This window comes from Tursiops truncatus, chromosome 3 (assembly GCF_011762595.2).
Source record: "Tursiops truncatus isolate mTurTru1 chromosome 3, mTurTru1.mat.Y, whole genome shotgun sequence".
Taxonomy (NCBI): Eukaryota; Metazoa; Chordata; class Mammalia; order Artiodactyla; family Delphinidae; genus Tursiops; species Tursiops truncatus.
The window spans coordinates 52336681-52364095 of NC_047036.1; the positions used below are offsets into that span (position 1 = coordinate 52336681).

The following is a 27415-nucleotide window of genomic DNA, read 5'->3' on the forward strand; positions in this document are numbered from 1 at the left end:
CCATCTCAGAGGCTCAGACCTGATACCTGGTCAGAGCACCCTGTCAGCCACATGGCCTGGTATGTGCGGAGTCTCTTGTCTTTTGGGAAGTGTGAGGTGTTCTGCCAGCGTTTGGTAGGTGTTCTGTAGGAGTTGTTCCACATGTAAATTTATTTTTTATGTATTTGTGGGTAGGAAGGTGATCTCCAGGGTTTATTCCTCCACCATCTGGAAGGTCCTGATCTGTAAATGGTTTTTAATTTAACATCTAATCATTTGAATTGGGCTTTCTAAAAATTTTATTTTGGGTATGTTTTGGTATATTTTAAGATTAATTCCTGGATCATCATCTCTTTTCCCCCCTCCTCAGAAAGTATTGTCTTGCTATCTTGAAACTTTTTAGGTTTTATTTATCAAGAAGAGAAAGTTTTTATTATTTAATTTGTTGCTGTGAGGGGAAATGATTCCTTTCAATTCAGCTGTAGATATGGTTTTTTTGTTTTTTGTTTTTGCGGTACGCGGGCCTCTCACTGTTGTGGCCTCTCCCGTTGCGGAGCACAGACTCCGGACGCGCAGGCTCAGCGGCCATGGTTCACGGACCTAGCTGCTCCGCGGCACGTGGGATCCTCCCGGACTGGGGCACGAACCCGCGTCCCCTGCATCGGCAGGCGGACTCTCAACCACTGCACCACCAGGGAAGACCAAGATATGTATTTTTAGAAAGCTTAATTCATGAAGAATAATTTTAGGTAGAAAACAGGGGAAAGGTGGCCCGTGATTTGGCTCCTAGCTACCTCTCTGACCTTTTTTTTCCTACTGGTTTTCCTGGCTCCCCTCTATTTCAGTCTTATTGGCTTTGTTGATTTTTGGATATGCCAAACATATTTCTGTCTCAGGGCTGTTGTACTTATTTATCCTCTGCCTAGAACATTTGTTTTCCAGACATTGAAAAGTTTTACTCTTTCATAAGAGTGAAACCTTTCATGAGGTTTCTTTCTATTTAAAAATCACATCTCCAGGGAGGCCAAGGTTTCTATGTCAGAAGGCAAAAGTTTTATATCGGGAGTCAGGTCATCTTTACCCCCTCACACACTGAAAGGGCAACTTAAGTATTTAGGTCCTTTAGACCAGGGCTAGAAAATAGGCTAATCTAAAGAAGGGTAGTTGTATTGTTATAGTGCAGCCACATCCAGTAGAACTTTGTGCTATGATGGAGATGTCTGTATCTCTGCTATCTAGTGTAGAAGCCACTAGCAACATGTGGCTCTTGAGCACTTGGAATGTGGCTAGTGTGACTGAGGCACTGAATTTTAATTAAAATTCAAATAGCCATATGTGATTGGTGATTACCATGTTAAATGACACAAGTGTCGAAGAATGGTACAGTGCAAAGGAGAGAGAGAGAGAGAGAGAGAGACAGAGAGACAGGAAAAGTTTCTAAAAACAGGACTGAATGATCTTTAAATTTGAGAAACAAAGGAGTTGGATTAGATGATTTGGAAAGGCCCATTAGAGATCTATAATTGTATGTCCCAGTGAAGAAATGTGTAGGTCAAAGGGATTGACAGCTGGGAATACTAGGAAAGGCCTGTTTTAAATCCATGCAAAACCGACAAATAATAAGACTCATATTTGTGATTTAGCTTAATTGTATATAATAATTCTCTTGCACAGTAGAAAAAAATTTAAGGTATGACCCTCAATCATCTGTGAATGTTAGACTATCAAAGACATGGGAGGGGAAAAAGGAGTGTGATTAGACGCAACATGTGGAGGGAGGCTAGGCCATTCACCTGTTTTGAACTAAGGTATTTTCTATAACATTATGGTAACTTGAAATGGTGACAGCAAAAAATATAAGATCTGTTAGTAGCAAGATACCACAGATTGTAATAAATACTATGAAGGAAAAAAACCAGAGTGGTGTAGTAGAGAGTAAATGAGGCTCTACGTAAGGTGAGGGAAAGCCTCCTGGAGAGGGTGATTGACCTGGCGGTTGAAGGATTCAGCCAGCAGAAGCTAGGGGAAGAGCTTTCTAGGGCCGAAAGAATGCCAAGTGAGAAACCCTAAAGTGAGAAAAACTTGTGTGTTCCAGGTGCAGAATGGTTGTGAAGGCAGGGTGGCGGGGTCGGGGGGCAGCAGGGTAGTAGGTGTTTTGAGATTGGAGGGATAGATAGGGCACTGATGATGTAGGGCTATTTAGGCCACAGAAGGAAGTTTGAATTTTATTCTGAAGGGTTTTAAGCGGGGGTAAAACTTGATTTGACATGTTTTGAAACGATCACACATGGGTTGCTATGGTAAGCATAAGTGATACTTATTTCATAAACTAGTATTTTCACCTTTAGGAAGTGTTATTACTTAACAGTTGTTAAATTTTAGTAGCTTTGCAACAATATAACAGTATATAGTCAGTTAACTTATTTGACTTAAATTGCAAAAGTGGAAATGAAAGTTGCAGTTTTTTTTTTCCTTGAAAAGTCTTGTGAATTCTGCAAAATTTTTCATTTTCAAATTCTGAGATCTATCTTCTCAGTTTAAATTCACATTAAAAATGTGTTTCTTAATGCTTGAACTAAAAACTGATTTTAGTAATGTTATGAAAGATCATTCAAAGGTTTTTATCTTTTTCCTACCGTAGTATAAGTAAGGGTTTAATATTTTAGGTTTCTTTTCTTAGGTAAACTTTGTCCCTGCTTTAATTTTAGTCTGTGCATGGTGGTACCCTGGTTTTACCACGTGTTAGCTGAGTATCTTTGGGAAAATTATTTTCTGTAAGACTTTGCCTTTATCTGTGAAATTGGTGTAATAGTAATATCTATCTCTTAGGGCTGTTCTGAGAATTGAGTTAATAACCTAGCAAAAATTAGGTGCTTTGATTATTGTTAAGTATTAGGAATTCACAGTGTTGTTGAATGCCCGAGGTACAGTTGATTCTCATTATTTGTGAATTCTGTATTTGTGAATTCACATACTAGCTAAAATTTATTTGAAATCTCAAAATCGGTACTTGTGGTGCTTTTGTGGTTATTCATCAACACAAATAGAATGAGGAGAAAGTTGAGTTGCTTGATACGTTCATTCCCAGATGAGTTCAAACAGAGCAACGCTCTGCCTTCTTATTTCAGCTCTAATGGTGTAAATAACTTTTTTGTGTGTGGTGTGTCGAGTGTCATGTTTTTTGCATTTTTGTGCTTTATGTTGGTCATTTTGCTCTTTAAATTGGCCCCCAGCATAGTGCTAAAGTTTTGTCTAGTGTTCCTAAGTGTTGGAAGCCTGTGATGTACCTTACAGAGAAAATTCTTATGTAAGATAAGGTTCATTCAGGCATGAGTTGATCATGCTGCTGGTCATGAGTTTAATGTTAATGAATCAATAATATATACTAACTAAGGTATTTGTAAACAGAAGCACACATAAAACAAGGTCATATATTTATCACTTGATGAAAGTGTTATGACCAGAGGCTCATAGGAACCTAGCCCTGTGTTTTTTTCCCTAGGAGCAGCGATTTCAGTATTTAATAATTCAGTCTTCATGGCAAACTTTATTGGACATAAGTACTACAGATAATGAGAATGGACTGTTTGTTTTTAGTGTCAAGTTTAGAAGTAATTAAAATACCCAGATAGTTAAGAGATATGTTGTATTTCTAATTACATTGAAAACTACTGTGACCTTACTCTGAATAATTCAGATATATACCTGGCTTAAATTAGGAGTCCCTAGTCTCTTCCCATTCTTACTGAGTTGATCAATATTCTTCAAGATTAGAGAATGGTAATTTTTGACACTAATAGAAAATATCTGCTCTGTTTTTTTTTTAATTTTTTTATAGCTGGGTGTTTCCCTTAGCAGTTTGGGAGCTATACCAGCAGCAGCACTAGACCCCAATATTGCAACACTTGGAGAGATACCACAGCCACCACTTATGGGAAATGTGGATCCTTCCAAAATTGATGAAATTAGGAGAACAGTCTATGTTGGCAATTTGAATTCCCAGGTAACTAATATAAGAAGAAATTGAGTGGTGGGACCTCTTATTCCTTTCCCTTTATTAAAAATCGTATCAATTGATAAAGTAGTATTTACCTGAATTTTTTTAAAGAAGAATATACTTTATTAAAGTGTTACTTTGTTTCTTCAGACAACAACAGCTGATCAGCTACTTGAATTTTTTAAACAAGTTGGAGAAGTGAAGTTTGTGCGGATGGCAGGTGATGAGACTCAGCCAACTCGGTTTGCTTTTGTGGAATTTGCAGACCAAAATTCTGTACCAAGGGCCCTTGCTTTTAATGGAGTTATGTTTGGAGACAGGCCACTGAAGTAAGAAACACTAAACAAAGAAATTTTAATGATTTTGAAAAAATTTTGTGGTTTTGATGTAATGCAGTTTTTTTTTTTTTCTTTTTAATAGTAATTGGCAATTTGTGGAAAGGAAGACTTTGTGTTAAGTATAAATGAAACACATGAGATATTTACCATTTTAGCCTTTAAATTAAAGTTACATTTGAAGACATCTTATTTTCTATTTCATAAGGTCTAATTTAAAGTTAACATTTTTATACCGTACATATTGATTGTAGGTCTTCTTCCATAAGCTTTAACAAGTTAGGTTGGTTTTGCATTATTACACTAGACTAATGGGCAGTTTAACATATGGGTAGAACTTACAGTAATATAGTAATAAGAATTTTGGTAAATCCAAAATTTCAGGAAGAATGTACCCAGAAATGTTTTAAATTATACATTTTAAGGTTTGCTCACGTCCTTGTTTGCAAAATGAAAAGTTGATGTAGCCTTTCAGGTACTCAAGACCAGAAATTCTATTTCATGCACATTATCGAGGCACCAATTTTATCTGAATTCTGTAGATAATTGCCTTAATTATATAGTTTGATCAGGAGTCTGCTATTAAGGGATAAGAAACTGTTCTTAGTGAATGCTGTGTTTTCACCATGGTAAAGGGAGACACACCAAATTCATTTATGTGCATCAGAGAAACCACTGTTACCCATAAAGGAAGAGTTTTATCAGATTCCTCCCATATTTGAAACTGTATGACGAGGCCATGGTCCAGGGTGGATTAAAATGGTGCACATGATATATAGGTTCCCTTTCATCCTCCCAGGGTGCAGAGGTTATCAACAAAATTTTATAATCTTAGAAGTGATTCATTTTAATATTGGTGTCACCATTTTAATTTATTATAACTCTAAGCTGTGAGGAGAAGCGGTTGTCCTGGCCTATTTAGGTTGTTAAAGAAGTTAGCTAGGGTTCAGTTTTTCTTTTTTTCCCTTGCTTTTTGCCTTTGTTAGCAAGAGATGATGGCAGATGGGAATGAGATAAATCATGGTTTTGAGGTTGGTTTTGGTTATTCTGTATTTAGCTGTATTATTCTAAATGTGCTTTTGAGATGTCCTCAGATTTGTAAATATCTGTATCATATAAACAATTAGTTGTTTCATGTTTTGTAAAATATGGTGTGTATTTGTGATATGCTAATATTTTTAATTTAGAATAAATCACTCCAACAATGCAATAGTAAAACCCCCTGAGATGACACCTCAGGCTGCAGCTAAGGAGTTAGAAGAAGTAATGAAGCGAGTGCGAGAGGCTCAGTCCTTTATCTCAGCAGCTATCGAACCAGGTAAGGCCATAGCGTTGTTACATAGGTCATAGTTGAAGATCATAGAATCTTAGAACTGGAAGGAATTTTAGAAATTATCTGTTCAGTCCCTTCATTTTACAAACAAGAAGACTGAAACTCAAGAAAGAGTAAGTGACTTAACTAGCGTTAAAGGTTGAAGAACTATTTAGCACAAATATCTTTTTCCATGATACTGAATTGAGGTACATTAGCTTGAGTTAATCACTTCTTTATATTTTAATAGCAAAATCAGTACGCAGAACTGATTTGCTTAAAGCAAAGTGTAAATATTATTGTGAGGCTAAAGACAAGAATAAATATATTTTAAATGTTATGATTAAGCAGATTCACTTTTCCTTCAAAGTTTTAATTTTAAAAATAGAAAAGAGAGCCCATGAGTTAGGAAAACTACAGAGTCTGTTTTAGCATGGTAAAGGAACACCCTTTCAAACTTTTGTGTTGCTAACTAAAATTAGAAATCCAACCTAAAAATGTCTAGATGGTTTTTTACATTTGAGCAAATTTTCTAAATTAGAATTTAAGCTTCAATTCTAGGAAAATAAATGGAAAAAGGATTTAAAATCACTGTCATAGGAATTACAGACATGTTATAATCGTACATTATGGCAGCAACAAAATACTACGAACAGCTGTTTATAATCATCTGGTTTATATGTACTGCTGCAGGGTGGCTGCACTCAACGAGTTTATGCAATGACTTTCTTGGATGTTTCTGAAGGATAATTGCACAGGAGGAGGATGTACAGAGAGTAGGCCCCTTGCACTATATGTGGTACATTCCACTTGTGCCTGATTATTAACTGGGATCTTTAATTGTTCTGAGCTTACACTGCAAAGTGGTTTTTTCCTCCCAGAGTCTGGAAAGAACAATGAAAGAAAAGGCGGTCGATCTCGTTCCCACACTCGTTCAAAATCCAGGTCTAGCTCAAAATCCCGTTCTAGAAGGAAAAGATCACAGTCAAAACACAGGTGAGAATTTCTACTGTCATATTTAAATTTTTTCTGTTTTGTATTTACAGTGGTTAAGATTTTCTGAGTTTTTGTCCAAGTATCAGAGTGTAGAAATTTCACTGGTGTTCACCAGGGAGTATGGTTACCATTAGATATTGCTTTAATTGTAATGCTAAAGAATGAAGTTTTATGTAATTAATATATAATTTCAGCTAATTTTTAGTTTTAGAAGTTGGTTTTCTATCTTAAGATGTTCTATTCCTGATTTTTCTAAGAGTAAACTAGTCTCTATACAGAACTGGCAGAAATTTTTCATTCTTCATAAAGGGAACATCTGATGCTGAAAATATTGCTGAAGTTGTTGCAGCTTTTTTGTTTTTTTCTTCCCCCACTTTCCTCAAGGTCTGGGGCACACCACCCCAGATCTTGATTTCAAGTAGTTACCCTTCTCCGATACTGTGCGTCAAGTGGGGTACTTTAAGTCTTTGTACTCTTGGTGATAAGAGCCTCTTCCACCCACTTTGGGACCTGAAACATAGGAGTAACTTGCAGCTTTAATTGCAACTGTTGTGCTTAAGCTCTGTTTCTGTTTTGTTTATCTTATTTTTGAGCGTGGCTTTGTCATTTTGAAGTTCTTTTAAAATCTTCTGTGTTTGGTGCAAAGGGGGTCTCAAGATATAAACTTGCAACACCATCTTGATTGGAAGTAACCTAAGAGTCATGTCTAAAATAAGTTTTATTGTCTTCTTTAAGATGTGGAGGGGGCTGTTACTGCAATGTGAACATGTATGCAGTGGATCCTAATTGCATGTTACATGTGCATACATATGCGTACTCTCTAAAGAGAAGAGGCAGAGAAAAGTGTGTGTGCGTGTGAGTGTGCATGTTTGTTGGGAGTATTAGAGAAGGAGGAGGATTTGAGGGGAGGGAAAAAAGGAACCAGTATGCCCTATGTTGAACCTCACTAGCAAGCTCAGTTTTGTCTTGATTTTCTGTGCTAATCAAGGAGATTGAGGTAATGAGATAGGAAAATACGATCTTCTTTTTTTTAATTTATTTTTTATTGAAGTATACTTGAATTACAATGTTGTACAGCAGAGTGACTCAGTTATACATATATATATGTTCTTTTTCATATTCTTTTCCATTATGGTTTATCACAGGATACTGAATGTAGTTCCCTGTGCTGTACAGTAGGACCTTGTTGTTTATCCATTCTATGCATACCAGTTTGCATCTGCTAATCCCAAACTCTCACGTCTCCCCTCTCCCACCCCCTCCCCCTTGGCAACCAGCAGTCTATTCTCTATGTCCCTGATTTTGTTTCTGTTTCATAGATAGGTTCATTTGTAGCATATTTTAGATTCCACATGCGATATCATATGGTATTCGTCATCTCTTTCTGACTGACTTCACTTAGTATGATAATCCCTAGTTGCAGATATTCTTAATTAGACTCTAGCAAACTATACTTCAGCTCTCTACTTGTGTATACGTCTCTACTATTACTTGCAGAATTCCTTTTGGAATATGGTTTTAATCTCTCTCTCTATCCAAGGCCTTACAGTAAGGCAAATTCATGTCCAAGAGAAGGAAGTTGTTTCGTGTACAAGGAATAAGACAGTGTAGCAAAGCCAGAACTGGAGAAGGAAAGTCGTGTAGAATCAGTGGTACTAGATTATGGATATTTCTATAGGTCAACAGGGTGGTGAAGGTAAAGGAGATCAAGAAAATACAGAATTGAGCTAAAGAATAATAACTTTTCTGAGGAAGAAAAAGAGCAATGACTTAAATCTTACTTTGTGTTATAAGAGCCATGCTCCAAATCTAATACCTTAGTGGTTTTCTAAGGCAGAAAAAAAGCAAAATTTGATTATTAACATTTTTTCCTTGATAATTTCTGTGACGCTTTCTCTGTTGGGACAAATAATTTAACTAAGGTTTTTACTCTTATCATTTTCAGTATATTGGGATATTTTCCCTTTCCAAGGGTTAGTGGAGGAAGGGTTATTCTGTCTAAAATGAAATTTGTTAATTTCTTATTTGAATTTCTTATTTGAATAATTTCTTATTCATGGGAGTGATTTCATGGAGGTCTGTCTAATTATGTAGCATTAGAAATTAATTGTTCTTGGCTGGCGCGCACACCCAAACACGCCCATACACACAGGCACACCTCGTTTTATTTTACTCTGCTTTATTGTGCTTCACAGATACTGTGGTTTTTTAACAAATTGAAAGTTTGTGGCAGCCCTGCATTGTCAGATGACAATTAGCATTTTTTAGCAATAAAGTATTTTTAATTAAGGTATGTACATTTTTTTTAAGACATAATGCTGTTGCACACTTAATACACTAGAGTATAGAGTAAATATAAATTGTATATGCATTGGGAAGCCAAAAAATTCCTGACTCGCTTTATCGCGATACTCCCTTTTTTGCGGTGGTCTGGAACCAAACCCACAATAACTCTGAGGTATGCCTGTATGTCTTTTTTGTCAGCATATACTGTTTTTGTACATGTTGTATATAAACACAAGAAGCCTTTACTAAGGTCATAAAGAAATAAAAAAGAGGATGAGTTTTGTTGAAAAGAAAAGAAATTCCTCACCGAAAAACATTTGACTTATGGAACTCCCTCCCCCTCTCCACCGGTAGGGGATGGCAAGCATTTCTCGGTTTCCCCTCTTCTAGTGGGATTGGATACCCTCAGCTCTGGCTCTGACCCACTAGACCTAGCAGGAGTGTGGGTTGCAGGAGCCCTTGTTCTTGAAGCCCCACCTTCTTAGTGTTCTGATACTTCTAGAACTTTCCCCTGACTCTTTCCCTGTTCCTTCTTCTTTCTGTAGGAGGGAGGAAATAGTTATTTGTTACTATGACCTTGGCTAGAACTGGGAAGATGTGTTTCCACTCTGTCCAAATTTTTATATGTGTTTTTTTCATAGGGACAGTGTTAGAAAAGGTGGGTAGTAGTACTCTATTATATTTTAAAGTTAAGTAACCTTTACAGACCAGCATAGGAACTATAAGACATTTTATAATATTTTAATGGGAAACAACTGACTTACAAATGAACTTTGATGCAACATAATGGTAAGTTGCTCTTTATTTACAATTTAACTTATAAATGCAATTTTGTACATCATGTTAAAATGACAGCTGCTAATGATAGCTCAAATCTTTATCTTTGGTTGGATTAGATTTGCTCTTGACTTGAAGCTTTTAGCTTTCCGAATAGAAAACTTGTAGGCAACTAGTGGGTGAGACAGACATGAAATATTTAATGTCAAAATTGAAATACAATAATTACTCTTGAGCAGTGACTTTCAAACTCTGAGGACCCACAGGATAAGGTGGGAATCCAAGTGGTCAGTGCTTTTTTATTATTAACTTTTATTTGTTATGGCTATGGTTAATTTTCTTAAAGGAGTTTGTTTAATTAAGATTGGAAAGTGCTATTTGAAGCAAACAAAATTATTATTTATTGTTTTTAGCAAGGTTAACTAGAATAGAAATCTTAAGACTTATTAAGTACATAGAAGCAAAGGCCCTTTAAAACATTATTACCCTCATGTGGATGTCTGTAAATGGACTAAAAATGTTATAAGTTTTTAAGTTTTCCTCTGCTAGCTACTACTTGACCCTTGTGTCTCTTAGGTTATTAGTGATAAAGGTTTCAACAAACTACGAATTATCTTCGTATATTAAAAATGAGGTATGAAGATAAGTGTATAATAGATGAGTGGTTCAGTTGAAAATTAGCTGTTGGAAAACAAATTTTGACTAACTGAAAAGTGTGTTTTACGAACAAGAGCATTACTTAATTGAGGATTGTCTGGAGACTTCTGGTTTCACGGCATAGCACAAGCATTTAACTATATGTATTTCTTTTATAGATATTTGTTTTAACTTAATTCATGAAGATATAACTATCAAGATGAGTTTTAATTATATAAGGCATACTTGTAGATGTTCATTTGACCCCTTGGAATAAATAGAGATATAATTTAAAGTTTTCATTTATGTTAATTGTTAATAATGATGATGATGCAGATATTGAGATAGGATTTTTTTTTTGCGGTATGCGGGCCTCTCACTGCTGTGGACTCTCCCACCGCAGAGCACAGGCTCTGGACGCACAGGCCCAGCGGCCATGGCTCACGGGCCCAACCGCTCCGTGGCATGTGGGATCCTCCCAGACTGGGGCACGAACCTGCGTCCCCTGCATCGGCAGGCGGACTCTCAACCACTGTGCCACCAGGGAAGCCCTGAGATAGGATTTTTAATCATTTACTCTGCACTCAAAACTGTTAGGCAGTTTTCCATATATCATCTGTTTTAATTCTCATGACAGTTCTAGGAGGTATAGGTATGATTCTTACTCCACTTTTTAGATGAAGAAACTCAGGCTCAGAGAGGTTGAGTGATTAGCCAGAGTTCTCACAGCTATTGTGTGGCAGAACTGAGTGTCAGGGCCAGATTGTTTAACTGTGAAGCCGGTGAGTCTCATCACTTTGTTGTTTAAGTTGTATGCCTTCAATTTGGTTACATTTAAATAAATAGTTCCTAGGATACCTCATTATGAAAAATGTCACATTATATAAGCTATTATTTCAGTTGGGAAAGGAGCCTAGAGAATTTCAGAATTTAAAAAAACAGTTATTTTTCCTCCAAGAATGCCAGTAATAAAGGTTTCTTTTAACAGCTTTGTTTAGGTAATAAAATCAAGGCTTTGCAAATTCAACATTTGATTATATTTAGCTTTAACTCACGAGTAAGATGTCTGGTTTCCTGTCACACTAGCACCATCATTAGTACTGTGCTTCCCTATGCATTCTTCTTAGTATGTGTTATGACAAATAACACACAGTCATTTATAGAAACCATTGAACCATATAACCACTACTCCCTGTCAAAGATAAGTTATAGCCACAAGCAGTAATATTACATTCAAGTCAAGAGTTAAAGACAATTTTTGGTATGAAAATTTGGACCATGGGAGAAGTTGTCTGTTCTAATTGAGCCAGGCAATATTTAGCAAAAGAAAGCCACACCTGAAACTGTCAACTTAAGTCTGACATAGGAAATAGCTTAAATTCTTTTTCTGTTTCTGTCTTTGTGTTCTGGACAATGAAATGTCTGGTGAAGTTTTCAATAAATAAATTTATGTCAGATAATCTAATTTTGAAGCATTATGTAATAGAGAATTTAAAAATATTGATAAATACTGTCAGGATTGGTTTTAAAATTCTCTTATGTGAAAGATCTTAAATATTTATAAATTGAAATTCTAAGAATAAGTTTTGATATTCTAACAATTTGTTTTTCTTTAGGAGCAGATCCCATAATAGATCACGTTCAAGACAAAAAGATAGACGTAGATCTAAGAGCCCTCATAAAAAACGCTCTAAATCAAGGGAGAGGCGGAAGTCAAGGAGTCGTTCGCGTTCACGGTGAGTTTTTTGGAAATTAAGGGTAGTTTTCTCATGACCTCATATGTTAAAAACCTGTTGTTTAAATTTTTAATGAAAGAAATTAAACTTTTTTCTGATTGTTTCAGTAATGAGTTAATATCGATTGTCATTGATTTGAATCTGATGGTTAGTATGACTCATGTGATTTCCAGACTAAATTCAGCCTGATAATTGTTTCATTTAGCAGCTTCATGTACACATAAATTATTTAGAAATTTATGTGTAATGTCTCACAGCTATTATACATTGTTTTGTGTTGATAATTGTTGAGGAAAGAGAATGAGGTCCTTGTTGGGGAGTAGAATTATTTTAGTTGTGAATTTATTTATTTACTTTTGTTTTTAAAGGGACAAAAGAAAAGACAACCGAGAAAAAATCAAGGAAAAGGAAAGAGTGAAAGAAAAAGATAGAGAAAAGGAAAGGGAAAAAGAGAGAGACAGGGAAAAGGAACGTGAAAAAGAAAAGGAACGGGGTAAAAACAAAGATAAAGACCGGGATAAAGAACGGGAAAAGGACCGAGATAAAGACAAGGAGAAGGACAGAGAGAGAGAGCGGGAAAAAGAGCATGAAAAGGAACGAGACAAAGAGAAGGAGAAGGAACAGGACAAAGAAAAGGAACGAGAAAAGGACAGATCCAAAGAGATAGATGAGAAAAGAAAGAAGGATAAAAAGTCCAGAACACCACCCAGAAGTTACAATGCATCAAGAAGATCTCGTAGTTCCAGCAGGTTTGATAATGCTTAAAGTTTTTACCAAAGGGCTTACTGATGACAAATGAAAACATAAATTTTAACTGGGGGGAAAAGATAATTGTGCACAAGTGGAATCAGTACAATAGTATCAGAACATTTCCCTCTGATAGCAGAGTAAACATTTCTCTAGCAGAGGGATTGCTACAGTATTGAATCTATGAGGAGGAAGAGAGAATATTGGCCAGAATTACTTGAAAAGTTAACTGTCCTTTGTAATCCACTATTTTAACCTGGCAGTGGTGTCAGTGGCTGCTGTTGCTGCTGCTTATTATTTTCTTGGAGGGTGGGATCGCAGGGGCAAGTTTTTTGTTTTTGTTATGTAGAGAAATTGACTTCTTAGGCGTCTATATTTCTTTGGAATGATGTGGTAAATTTTAATATATAAAATTATTTCTAAAGTTACAGTATTAGTCCTTTTCGTCATCTAAGTTCATTTTTACTCCTCTACTTTGTTGAATACATGACGTTTAAATTTTGGTTTTCATTTATTAATTTGTTGTTAAGGATTTGCTTTTTTCTTAGGACTGTTTATTAATAGGTACACTGCCACCAGGTGGCAGCAGGTTGCCATAGTAACATCAGCAAAATGAGGACCTTCCTTAATTCAAGATTATCTCAATCTACATCCATTGCTCCAGATGATATTGTGACTATAAATAAATGGAATTTCCTAAGTTGTGTTAAACTATATCTTAAAAATACTTTAAAAATATATTTTTGCAAGTTTTAAAGATATTTTAAAATGTTTTTTCATAGAACATAATTTCTGAGACAATGGACTATATATTTCCTAAATTTTTTAACTTTGTGTTTTAACAGCTTATTCTTAATACTAGTCTTTGGCTAGTTAATAGAAGATAATTGCAAGCATTTATTGAATGCTTTACCATATGCCAGGTTTTATGTCTCAGCAGAGTTTTTCATGACTGATCTTATTTAATCTTCACAGTAAGCCTGTGAGAAGACTGTTATCATGGTTTTAAAACATGAGGAAACCAAACCAGAGGAAATTTTCCATCTGCTCTGCACTTTAGTTAGAAGTATAGTAGTATAGTAGCTCTTCTCTCTTTAGAGATTGTTTAATTGAGGACTTTAACCATTACTTGGTACTGGCTTTTAAAAAACGCGTCAGAAGGGGCTTCCCTAGTGGCGCAGTGGTTGAGAGTCCACCTGCCGACGCAGGGGACGCCGGTTTGTGCCCCGGTCCAGGAAGATCCCACATGCCGCAGAGCGGCTGGGCCCGTGAGCCATGGCTGCTGAGCCTGTGCGTCCGGAGCCTGTGCTCCGCAACGGGAGAGGCCACAACAGTGAGAGGCCCGTGTACCGCAAAAAAAAAAAAAAAAAAAAAAAGTGCGTCAGAAGTATATAGTTGAAAGCAACAGTATATGTTAAAATGTGACTTCAAATCAGTAGGTCATTGCCATATTTCAGCACATTGAACCAAAACCTGAAGAAATTAACTCATTTGCTGTGGGTATCAGTTGAGCCTTGCAGACTGCATCTTTATTGCAGTTATTTTATTGGTTGTGTTTCACACATTCCTTTGTGTTTGTGTGATCGTTTAGATATTGCCCTTCACAACACCAAATAATATTTCGATTCCTTTTTAAAAAATTAATTTTTATTTTTTGCTGCTTTGGGTCTCCATTGCTACACGTGGGCTTTCTCTAGTTGTGGATAGTGGGGGCTACTCTTTGTTGCGGTACGTGGACTTCTCATTGCGGTGGCTTCTCTTGTTGCAGAGTATGGGCTGTAGGTGAGCGGGCTTCAGTAGTTTTGGCACCACGGGCTTCAGTAGTTGTGGCATGTGGGCTCTAGAGTGCAGGCTCGGTAGTTGTGGCACGTAGGTGTAGTGGCCCTGCGGCATCTCTCCGGACCAGGGATCGAACCCGTGTCCCCTGCATTGGCAGGCGGATTCTTAACCGCTGCGCCACCAGGGAAGTCCCCTCGATTCCTTTTAAATTCAGTTGAATTTACTTTTTCTGATGACTTTGAAATGTTTATAATTTTTTCATGGGTCATTTTAAGTCACTTGATATTTAAGAAAGTGTAGATGTTCACATTCAGTTCTTAGGTCTTAGATAACCTCTGGGGCCTGGAGAATAAATGTTGACTAATGTTAATTCCTAAAGGTTCAGCAGTTTGGAATGTTTTATGCTTTCAGAAGAGCTTGCTGAAGAGTTACCATTTCTTATCTTTTAGCATTTTTCTTCCTTTAAGGTGCTCTGATTTGTTTAGTGAATGGGAAACCTCTTAACTGCCCAGAATAATAGTCTACTTAATGTTTTTATTTCCAACATTGTCTTCTGAGCTACATTTTTAAGGAAAAATTTTGATATTTAAAAACTTTTAATGCTTGGAATTACAATTAATAAGGATGAGACCATCAAAGGGAAGGAGAACATATTTACTGAGCACCTGCTGTGCACCAGACACTAGGCTTGGTATTTCACAGGTATTATCCTGATCCTCAAAACTACAAGGCTCAAGTTATCTCCATTTTTTAATTGGAAAAACTGAGACTCAGATAAAGTAATATGACCCCAGTCGTGCAGTTGGTAAGATGTGGAACTGAAATTTAAATGTAAGCCTAATCAACTCCAATTCTGCATACTAGAGCTGACAGCTTCTTTCTCGACTAACTGATATTCTAGCTTCCTGTCTGTCCAGCCTTAGCTCTCATTATCACTAACTGGTAATTATTAGATGTCCATCTGTACATAGTGCTTCCTGAACATACAGGTAAAGAGTTACACTGTTGAAGATGGAGCCATTTTGTGTAAACTTAAAGTCTGGAATACACTGATATTCTCATGCTATGAAAAAAGTACTTCTGGTTCTTGTGTGGGGCAGGGAGGTGCTGTTACAGAATGGCATTGATTAAATGGAATAACGTCATCTAATTTCCATATTAGGAAGTGTAATTTTGGGGTGACTTGGACATAAAATTGGGTAAAGGAGGAGAGAACCTTAGGTAGAGTTGGAATTGATTTATTTGTGTTCTCAAAGTTCTTGAGCTCTTTTGGTAGTAACATCTACTGCGTATACCACATATGAGCATTATCTAGTTTTTTATTTTACAGATGAAAAATGTACACAAAATGTTTCATTAGCCTAGAATCAGCTTACTGAGGTGATAAGGAGAACTTGAATTCTGGAGGATTTGGTTGTTTCAGCTATGTGGCCACTAATTATCAGAGCTTCTTGTGAGATAGGTCATTGGCTACATTAATCATTTAATAAATGTACCCTTATACCTCGTCACCTGAATAATAGACATCTTGAAATTCATTGTTTCTAAGTTGACGACCCTTACAAATGAAGTAGTTTATTAGAGTATGCATCATTTGGTAATGTGTTAAGCAAAATAGTTTTTAATAATAATAAAACTGTTAATCTATTTAATAATTATTTTTGACTTTATCATATTTAAATCCCAGGTTTTAAGTAATTTCCTTACATCTAAGCAACTTGTGTGCTCAATTTTAAATGAATAGAACAACAATAATGAAATGGTAGGTTAAGGGGGTAAAAGCAATTTCTCTGTCAAATGAATTAATGTTTAGAGACATTCTACATACTTGGGTTTAAAAAGTTCACATTTTGGGGCTTCCCTGGTGGTGCAGTGGTTAAGAGTCCACCTGCCGATGCAGGGGACACGGGTTCGTGCCCCGGTCGGGGAAGATCCCACATGCCGCGGGGCGGCTGGACCCGTGAGCCATGGCCGCTGAGCCTGTGCGTCCGCAGACTGTGCTCCGCAACGAGAGAGGCCACAACAGTGAGAGGCCCGCGTACCGCAAAGAAAAAAAAAAAAAGTTCACATTTTGCAACCCCATTTACCTTTCACTTCTTGAAAAGGGCCTGTTACCTTGTTAAAAAATAATCCACAGTGGGGCAGCAAGGAGCTAGATGCATGACAAAGGATCTGATAAGCAACACATGCTTTAGGTGCTGAGGAAGAACATGTTTGACTTGAGAGAGAATGTGAAAGAAACATCCATTACTATATTTTCTACTCAAGAAATCAGGTGAAAAGGAGGTCGTCTACCCTTTCTGATATGAAATCTTAGAAGATGTTTTCATTGGTCTGTAAAATTTACAGTTCATAATTTGACCTGTACTAGAATTAGATAACAGACCATTTCATGAAAGACATTAGTTTAAACTGGCCTGTAAAGAATACTATTCACTTGAGAGCATTAAGGACCCTTTTGATTTTGTGTATTTGTATTATCTTTTATTTAAATTACTGTTTTTTAAAATGACATATTTTTGACTTCCAGGGAGAGGCGTAGGAGGAGGAGCAGGAGTTCTTCCAGATCACCAAGGACATCAAAAACCATAAAACGGAAATCTTCTAGGTCTCCATCCCCTAGGAGGTAGGTTGAAAGCATGTGCTAAAACTGAGGAGGAAGCAGGGGGAAAATTTTCTCTTTTCAGTCTATTTTTTTTAACTTTATATTTTGAATGAGTAATATGTAATGTCTTTACGTGGTTTAGAAATCCAGAGAGTATAAGAAGTTATGTAATGATAGGTCTTAACTTCCACCCAAGTGTCCATCTACCCTGTTCCCACAAGTAATGACTTTATTAGTTTTTTTTGGTATATCCTTCCAGTTTTGTATATAGGTACAGATGAAAATATATAATTTTTATTTTCATCTTCTACAAAAGGTAAAACAAAATATACATAGTTGTACAATTTACTTTTGTCACTTAACTACCAGGAGAACTTTCTGTATTTATCAGAAAATACTGCTTCCTTTTTACAACTTCATGAACTTCCATTATCTAGCAGTACCTGGTTTATGTAACCAGCCTGCAGTAGAATGGGTTTTCTTAATTTTCTTTTTATAAATTATATAAGTCTGTAATGAACAGCTTTGTACGTACATAATTTTGTAATGTGCAAGTATGCAGAGAAAATTTTCATAAATGGTATTTATTGTTGGGTCAGAGGGTGAGTGTGTTTGTAGTTTTGAGAGATTTCCTTCCCTTTTGTCCTTCATAAAGATTGGCAGCAGCTTGTACTTTAACCAGCTATGTATGAGAATGCCTGTTTCCCTATAGCTACTGCAGATTGCTACCAAAGTTGTGTATTTTTGTCCATCTGATAGATGAGAAGTGGTACCAGTATATAGTAATTTCCGTTGCATTTTTCTGAAGAGTGAAGGTGACCATCTCTTCATATATTTGAAGGCCATTTGTATTTCCTTTTCTGTGAGTTGTATACGTTGCCGATTTTTCATGGAGTCTGTTTTTGTGGGGGGTTTTTTTGGTTTATTTTTTCCTATTTCCAGGAGTTCTTTTTGTATTAGGGAGATTATTCTTTAGTGATTTGTTTTCAAGTATCATTCCTACTTTGTCATTTCTTCTTAGAAATTGTTTATGAGACTTGATTTTATAGAGATTTTTGATTTTTATATAGTTTAATTCCTCAAGTTTTTTCTTTTGTGACTTCTACATTATGAGTCTTAAAGGTAAAAAAATCTTTCCTATTCCAAGGTTATAATAAAATTCCCCCATTGCTGCTTCTTGTACTTCTATGCTTTTAAATTTTGCATTTACGTCTTTGATCCATTAGGAGTTTATCCTTGTTTGCCATATGGCACATTGATTCAATTTCATTTTATCTTTCTAAATGCTTCTTTGTTCTTCCAATATCATTATTAAAAACTCTATTTTCCTAACACTAATTTGATGTATTTCCTTTGTCATATACTAAATTTTTCTGTCTGTGTTGGAGTCTATTTCTGGGGCTTCTCTGCTGTTGGACTGGTTTGACTGATGATTTGTGTACCAGTAGTGCCCCATGCTTTTAATGATTCAGATTGTATAGCATTTTTAAATATTTAGTAAGGCCCGTTCTTCCCCATACTCCTCATTGCTCTTTTTATGAGCTTTCTTGACCATTCTTGTGTGTTTATTTTTCTGTTTGAACTTGAGTTAGTTGTCTAGGCTCTAGAAATAAAACCTACTGATAATTTGTATTATAGCTGCATTACATTTATTAATTAGGGAAATTGATGAATAGATTATTAAAAAATAAAGCTTTACAAAGATGAGTCTTTCTGTCCAGGAACATGGATGGCCTACTTATTCAGGCCATCCTTAGTGTTTTTTCATGAATGTTTCAATGTTTATTTCATACAGATTTTATGCATTTTCAGTTTATTTTTAGGTATGTTTTACTTCTTTGTTCTTGTAAATGAGGTCTTTTCTTTCATTATGTCATGTAATTGGAGCTTGGGTTTGTACATAGGAAGGATATTGATTTCTGTATGTATATATTTTCATCCCACTATCTTACTGATGGGTCCTAAGTTTTCAGTTGGTTTTCTGTGGTTTTCTAGGTATAGAAGAGAAACTTTTAAAAAGCTTTCCCCGGGTAGAAGGAGCATGTTTCCCAGCAGGGCTCTTTTGTTTATTTGTTTGTGCGTTATTATTTTTAGGTGAGAATAAAGGAAGGCATAGGATATTTAGGAGGTAGGCCAATTTTTTTTTTTTAATACTTCGCTCATGAAAGTCAAAACTTTTCTCAGTTGTGAACTCAAAATAGACAAAAAGGTGTATTTATATTTGCAAAGTGTCACTTCCTTCCCCATTCCTTTTACTTTAATCTGCATCCACCCTCTGTAAGTGATCAATTGTTTATCTTTCCTTGTGTTTCTTTTTGCAAAATTAAGCAGATACATGTATTTGAATTTCTCCTTTTCTTCACAAAAGACAGCATTCACTATCACTATATACACTGTGTGTGTGGGAGGGGGGGGTCAGTGACTATACATACCCAGCCCCACTTCCATCCTGAGTTATTTTTTATTTATTTTTATTTTTTTAATTTAATTTAATTTTTTTAAATAGATCTTTATCGGAGTATAATTGCTTCACAATACTGTGTTAGTTTCTGTTGCACAACAAAGCGAATCAGCCATATGCATACTCATGTCCCAATATCCCCTCCCTCTTGAGCCTCCCTCCCATCCTCTCTATCCCACCCCTCTAGGTTATTGCAAAGCACCGAGCCAATCTCCCTTTGCTATGCTGCTGCTTCCCAGCAGCCAACTATTTTACATTTGGTAGTGTATATATGTTGATGCTACTCTCACTTTGCCCCAGCTGTGCCTTCCCACCCTATGTCCTCAAGTCCATTTTCTATGTCTACCTCTTTATTCCTGCCCATCAGTACCATTTTTTTTTTTAGATTCCATATATATGTGTTAGCATATGGTATTTTTTTTTTTCTTTCTGACTTAACTTCACTCTGTATGACAGACTCTAGGTCTATTCACCTCACTACAAATAACTCAATTTCATTTCTTTTTATGGTTGAGTAATATTCCATTGTATATATGCGCCACATCTTCTTTATCCATTCACCTATCGATGGACATTTAGGTTGGTTCCATGTCCTGGCTATTGTAAATAGTGCTGCAGTGAACACTGTGGTACATGTGTCTTTTTGAATTATGGTTTTCTCAGGGTATCTGCCCAGTAGTGGGATTGCTGGGTCATATGGTAGTTCTATTTTTAGTTTTTTTAAGGAACCTCCATACTGTTTTCCATAGTGGTTGTATCAATTTACATTCCCACCAACAGTGCAGGAGGGTTCCCTTTTCACCACACCCTTTCCAGCATTTATTGTTTTTAGAGTTTTTGATAACGGCCATTCTGACAGCATGAGGTGATACCTCGTTGTAGTTTTGATTTGCATTTCTTTAGTAATTAGTGATGTTGAGCAGCTTTTCATGTGCCTCTTGGCCATCTGTATGTCTTCCTTGGTGAAGTGTCTATTTAGGTCTTCCGCCCATTTTTTAATAGGGTTGTTTATTTTTATGCTATTGAACTCCATGAGCTGTTTGTATATTTTGGAGATTAATCTTTTGTCTGTTGTTTTGTTTGCAAATATTTTCTCCCATTCTGAGGGTTGTCTTGTTTATGGTTTCCTCTGCTGTGCAAAAGCTTTTAAGTTTAATTTAATCCCATTTGTTTATTTCCGTTACTCTAGGAGGTGGGTCAAAAAAGATCTTGCTGTGGTTTATGTCAAAGAGTGTTTTTCCTATGTTTTCCTCTAAGAGTTTTAGTGTCTGGTCTTACATTTAAGTCTTTGATCCATTTGGAGTTTATTTTTGTGTATGGTGTTAGGGAGTGTTCTAATTTCATTCTTTTACATGTAGCTGTCCAGTTTTCCCAGCACCACTTACTGAAGAGGCTGTCTTTTCTCCACTGTATATGTTCTTGCCTCCTCTGTCATAAATTACGTGCCCATATGTGCGTGGGTTTATCTATGGGCATTATATCCTGTACCATTGATCTGTATTTCTGTTTTTGTGCCAGTACCATACTGTCTTGATTACTGTGGCTTTGTGGTATAGTTGCAAGTCATGGAGCCTGATTTCTACAACTCCGTTTTTCTTTCTCAACATTGCTTTGGCTGTTTGGGGTCTTTTGTGTTTCCATACGAATTGTGAAATTTTTTGTTCTAGTTCTGTGAAAAATGCCATTGGTAGTTTGATGGGGATTGCATTGAATCTGTAGATTGCTTTGGGTAGTATAGTCATTTTCACAGTATTAATTCTTCCAATCCAAGAACATGGTGTATTTCTCCATGTGATTGTCATCTTTGATTTCTTTCACCAATGTTTTACAGTTTTATGAGTATAAGTCTTTTGCCTCCTTAGGCAGGTTTATTCCTAGGTATTTTTTTTTTGTTGCAATGGTAAATGGGAGTGTTTCTTTAATTTCTCTTTCTGATTTTTCATTGTTGGTGTATAGGAATGCCAGAGATTTCTGTGCATTAATTTTGTATCCTGCAACCTTACCAAATTCATTGATTAGTTCTGGTAGTTTTCTGGGGGCATCTTTAGGATTTTCTGTATATAGTGTCATGTCATCAGCAAACAATGACAGTTTTAATTCTTCTTTTCCAATTTGTATTCCTTTTATTTCTTTTTCTTCTCTGATTGCCGTGGCTAGGACTTCCAAAACTATGTCGAATAGGAGTAGCGAGAGTGTACATCCTTGTCTTGTTCCTGGTCTTAGTGGAAGTGCTTTCAGTTTTTCACCATTGAGTATGATGCTTGCTGTGGGTTTGTGATAGGTGGCCTTTACTATGTTGAGGTAGGTTCCCTGTATGTCCATTTTCTGGAGAGTTTTTATCATAAATTGGTGTTGAATTTTGTCAAAAGCTTTTTCTGCATCTACTGAGATGATCATACAGTTTTTATTCCTTAATTTGTTAATGTGGTGTATCATATTGATTGATTCACGTATATTGAAGGATCCTTGCATCCCTGGGATAAATCCCACTGGATCATGGTGTATGATCCTTTTAATGTGTTGCTGGCTTCTGTTTGCTAGTATTTTGTTCAGGTTTTTTGCATGTATGTTCATCAGTGATATTGGTCTATAATTTTATTGTTTTGTGATACCTTTTTCTGGTTTTGGTATCAGGGTGATGATGGCTTTGTAGAATGAATTTGGGAGTGTTTCTCCCTCTGCACTTTTTTGGAAGAGTTTGAGAAGGATCAGTGTTAACTCTTCTCTAAGTGTTTGATAGAACTCGCCTGTGAAGCCATCTGGACCTGGAATTTTCTTGGAAGATTTTTAGTTACAGTTTCAATTTCATTACTTGTGATAGGTCTGTTTATATTTTCTAATTTTTCCTGGTTCAGTCTTGGAAAATTGTTCGTTTCCAGGAATTTGTCCATTTCTTTGTGGTTGTCCATTTCATTGGCATACAGTTGTTTGTAGTAGTCTTTTGTAATCCTTTGTATTTCTGCAGCATCATTGTGTTTCTCCTTTTTCATTTCTAATATCATTGATTTGTGTCCTCTCTTTTTTTCTTGATGAGTATCGCTAAGGGTTTATCAATTTTGTTTATCTTCTCAAAAAACCAGCTTTTAGTTTTATTGATCTTTGCTATTGTTTTCTTCGTTTCTGTTTCATTTATTTCTGCACTTTTCTTATGATTTCTTTCCTTGTACTGACTTTGGGTTTTCTTTCTTCTACTTTCTCTAGTTGTTTTAAGTGTAGGGTTAGATTGTTTGAGATTTTTCTTGTTTCTTGAGGTGAGATTGTATTGCTATATACTTCCCTCTTAAAATTGCTTTTGCTGCGTCCCGTAGGTTTTGGGTCATCGTGATTTCGTTGTAATTTGTTTCTATGTAGTTTTTGATTTCTTCAGTGATCTCTTGGTTATTTAGTAGCGCACTGTTTAGCCTCCATGTATTTGTGTTTTTTAGTTTTTTTCCCTGTAATTGATTTCCAATCTCATAGTGTTGTGGTCAGAAGAGATGCTTGGTAGGATTTCAGTTTTCTTAAATGTTCTGAGGCTTGATTTGTGACCCAAAATGTGATCTATCCTGGAGACTGTTCCATGTGCAATTGAGAAGAAAGTGTATTCTGCCACTTTGGGGTGGAATGTTCTATAAATATCAATTAGATCTATGTGGTTTATTGTGTCATTTAAAGCTGTGTTTCCTTATTTATTTTCTGTTTGGATGATCTGTCCATTAGTGTAAGTGGGGTGTTAAAGTCCCCTACTGTTATTGTGTTCCTGTCGATTTCTCCTTTCATGGTTGTTAGCATTTGCCTCATGTATTGAGGTGCTCCTCTGTTGGGTGCGTAAACATTTATAATTGTTATATCTTCTTCTTGGATTGATCCTTTGATCATTATGTAGTGTTCCTCCTTATCGCTGTAATACTCTTTATTTTAAAGTCTATTTTATCTGATGCGAGTATTGCTACTCCAGCTTTCTTTTGATTTCCATTTGCATGGAATATCTGTTTTCATCCCTTCACTTTCATTCTGTATGTGTCCCTAGGTCTGAAGTACGTCTCTTATAGACACCATATATACGGGTCTTGTTTTTTTTTTTTTTTTTTTTTTTTTTTGCGATACGCAGGCCTCTCACTGTTGTGGCCTCTCCCGTTGCGGAGCACAGGCTCCGGACGCGCAGGCTCAGCGGCCATGGCTCACGGGCCCAGCCGCTCCGCGGCACACGGGATCCTCCCGGACCGGGGCACAAACCGGTGTCCCCTGCATAGGCAGGCGGACTCTCAACCACTGCGCCACCAGGGAAGCCCTACGGGTCTTGTTTTTGCATCCATTCATCCAGTCTGTGTCTTTTGGTTAGGTCATTTAATCCATTTACATTCAAGGTTATAATCGATATGTATGTTCCTTTTACCGTTTTCTTAATTGTTTTGTTTTTGTGGGTCTTTTTCTTCTCTTATGTTTCCCACTTAGAGAAGTTTCTTTAGCATTTGTTGTAAAGCTGGTTTGGTGGTGCTGAATTCTCTCAGCTTTTGCTTGTCTGTAAAGGTTTTAATTTCTCCATCGAATCTGAATGAGATACTTGCTGGGTAGAGTAATCTTGGTTGTAGGTTTTTCTCTTTCATCACTTTAAGTATATCCTGCCACTCCCTTTGGCCTGCACAGTTTCTACTGCAAAATCAGCTGATAACCTTATGGGGATTCCTTTGTATGTTATTTTTTGTTTTTCCCTTGCTGCTTTTAATATTTTTTCTTTGAATTTAATTTTTGTTAGTTTGAGTAATATGTGTCTTGGTGTGTTTTTCCTAGGGTTTATCCTGTATGGGACTCTCTGTGCTTCCTGGACTTGGGTGACTATTTCCATTCCCATGTTAGGGAAGTTTTCCATTATAATCTCTTAAAATATTTTCTCAGACCCTTTCTTTTTTTCTTCTTCTTCTGGGATGCCTGTAATTCAAATGTTGATGTGTTTAGGGTTGTCCCAGAGGTCTCTGAGATTGTCTTCACTCCTTTTCATTCTTTTTTCTTTATTTTCCTCCTCAGCAGTTATTTCCACCATTTTGTCTTCCTGCTGTATTCATTCTTCTGCCTCAGTTATTCTGCTATTGATTCCTTCTAGTGTATTTTTCATTTCAGTTACTGTGTTGTTCATCTCTGTTTGTTCTTTAGTTCTTCTAGGTCTTTGTTAAACAATTTTTGTATTTTCTCAGTCCGTGCCTCCATTCTATTTCCAAGATTCTGGATCATCTTTACTGTCATTACTCTGAATTCTTTTTCAGGTATATTGCCTATTTCCTCTTCATTTATTTTGTCTTGTAGGTTTTTACCTTGCTCCTTCATCTGTGACATATTTTTTTGCCGTCTCATTTTTTTTTATGAGTGTGATTGTATTCCTGTCATACTGGTTGTTTGGCCTGAGGCTTCCAACACTCGAGTTCGTAAGCTATTGGGTAGAGCTGGGTCTTGGTGCTGAGATGAGGAACCCCATGAGACCTCACTCTGATGAATATTCCCTGGAGTCTGAGATTCTGTTAGTGCAGTGGTTCGGACTCGGAGCTCCCACCACAGGAGCTTTGGCCTGACCCCGGGCTCGTGGACCAAGATCCTGCACGCTGCCTGCGGTGCCCAAAAAATAAGAATAAATATAACAAAGTAAAAAATAAAATTAGACTAGGAAACTAACAGATATGTTCGGAAGAATATAAAAATAAAAATACAGATGAATCAACAACTGGAAGGTACATCAGTACCACAATAGTAAAAAAGGGGGAGGAGGGAAAAGAAAAAGAAAAAAAGGCGGGGGAGAGAGGTCTTGGCTGTGGAGGGTGGGGCCTAAGCAAAGGCGAGGTTTGGGTGGTGGGCGGGGCCAATGCTCAGGACCCCCAGGGCTGCAAGAGGCCCTGGGGGCTGTGGGGAGCTGGCTTTTAGGCCCAAGGAACAGAAGGGGCCCAGGAGTGCCCCCCACCCCTGGTCTCAGAGGGCAGGGAACCTCACCTGGGAGCCCAGCAGGCTTCCTGGGCTCGAGTGGGCAGGGCAAACACCCTCCTCTCCTTTCCCGCTCCTCCAGTCTGGGAGGGCCCCTCCCGCCTGCCTCTCCTGATGTCCCCAGCCTCCCTCCTATGCCCCCGAGGACCCATGCGTCCTGGAGGGGGTTTTGGAGGACAGGATTGGCCTGGGAGCTCAGTAGGCTCCACGGGCCTGAGTGGGTGTGGCAGTCATCCGCTGCTTCCAGAGGGCTCCACCTCGCTGCCTCTCCTGATCTCCCGGCCTCCCTCCTATGCCCCCAGGACCCAAACTGCTTGGAGGGGGCTTTGGAGGGGAGGCACCAGCCTGGGAGCTCCGCAGGCTCCGTGGCCCGAGTGGGCCAGGCGATCACCCTCCATCCTCTTCTGCTCTTTCTGGAGGGTCCCTACCCCCTGCCTCTCCTCATCTCCCCGGCCTCAGGGATGCCGATCCTGTCTGCCCTCCTCTTCTCCTCCCCCCTCAGTCCCCCTACATCCTACCGGTTCACTTTAGGGTTCCCCCCGTCTCCTTAGGCATCAGAGTCCCCCACCAGTGGCTGGCAGGCGCCCTCTGAGTTATTTTTTAAATTGAGGGGTAGTTTATGTAAAATAAAATTCACCCTTAGTGCATTTCAGTGATTTTTAGTAATTTTCATTGCATTTTTCTTAAGAGTTCACAGGGTTTTTTTGTTTGTTTGTTTTTGCGGTACGCGGGCCTCTCCCGTTGCGGAGCACAGGCTCCGGACGCGCAGGCTCAGTGGCCATGGCTCACAGGCCTAGCCGCTCCGCGGCATGTGGGATCCTCCCGAACCAGGGCAGGAACCCGTGTCCCCTGCATCGGCAGGCGGACTCTCAACCACTGCGCAACCAGGGAAGCCCAAGAGTTCACAGTTCTGTGCAACCATCACTGCTACTTAGTTCCAGAACATTTTTTGTCACTTTGAAAGAAAGCCTGTACCCATTAGCAGTTACTCCCCATGGCTCCTTACAGCTACGAATCTACTTACTGTCTCTGTGGATTTGCTTGTTATGGACATTTCATATAGAGTCATATAACATGTGTGGCCTTTTTTTTTCCCCTAATATTTATTTATTTATTTGGTTGCACTAGGTCTTAGTTGTGGGAGGTGGGCTCCTTAATTGCGGCTCCAGGGTTCCTTAGTTACAGCTCACCAGCTCCTTAGTTGTAGCATACGAAATCGTAGTTGCAGCATGCATGTGGGATCTAGTTCCCTGACCAGGGATCAAACCCGGGCCCCCTGCATTGGGAGCATGGAGTCTTATCCACTGCGCCACTGGGGAAGTCCCTGTGCGGTCTTTTGTATCTGACTTCTTTGACTAAATGTAACATTTTCAAGGTTCATGCATATTGTAGCATTAATCAGTACTTCATTCCTTTTTAGGGGTGAATAATATTCCACTATGGATAAAACCAGGTTTTGTTGTTTAACCATTCATTAGTTGATGGACATTTAGTATTGTTTCCATTTTTTTGTTGTTATAAATAATGCTGCTATGAACATTTGTGTACAAGTTTTGATGTGGACATGTTTTTGTTTCTATACCTAGGAGTTGTAATTGCTGAGTCATATAGTAATCCTCTCTTTATCTTCTTGAGAAACTGCGAAATTGTTTTCTGAAGTGGTTGCATTATTCTGTATTCCCATCGGCAATGTACAAGTGTTCCAGTTTCTCCACATGCTCACTGACACTTGTTATTGTCTGTGTGTAATGGTATCTTGTTAAGGTTTTGATTTGCATTTCTCTAATGATTAGTGATATTGGGCATCTTTTCATGTGGTTATT

The 27415-nt window shown here is 37.5% G+C and overlaps 1 protein-coding gene across 8 annotated transcripts in view; it reads left to right on the forward strand.

Annotated features, from left to right (window-relative positions):
- SREK1 (splicing regulatory glutamic acid and lysine rich protein 1) overlaps nucleotides 1-27415 on the forward strand; it is a 56103-nt gene that overhangs the window by 20390 nt on the left and 8298 nt on the right. For 5 of the 8 annotated variants that reach the window (XM_019929938.3, XM_019929937.3, XM_073802169.1 and 2 more), the window contains 7 exons: nucleotides 3818-3982; nucleotides 4127-4305; nucleotides 5499-5629; nucleotides 6505-6619; nucleotides 11935-12054; nucleotides 12423-12803; nucleotides 17111-17206. In XM_019929938.3, the coding sequence (XP_019785497.1) occupies nucleotides 3818-3982; nucleotides 4127-4305; nucleotides 5499-5629; nucleotides 6505-6619; nucleotides 11935-12054; nucleotides 12423-12803; nucleotides 17111-17206 (1187 nt within the window). Of the gene's footprint in view, nucleotides 1-3817; nucleotides 3983-4126; nucleotides 4306-5498; nucleotides 5630-6504; nucleotides 6620-11934; nucleotides 12055-12422; nucleotides 12804-17110; nucleotides 17207-27415 lie in introns of those variants that run through there. The other 3 variants (XM_019929940.3, XM_073802172.1, XM_019929942.3) reach the window with 2 other exon arrangements.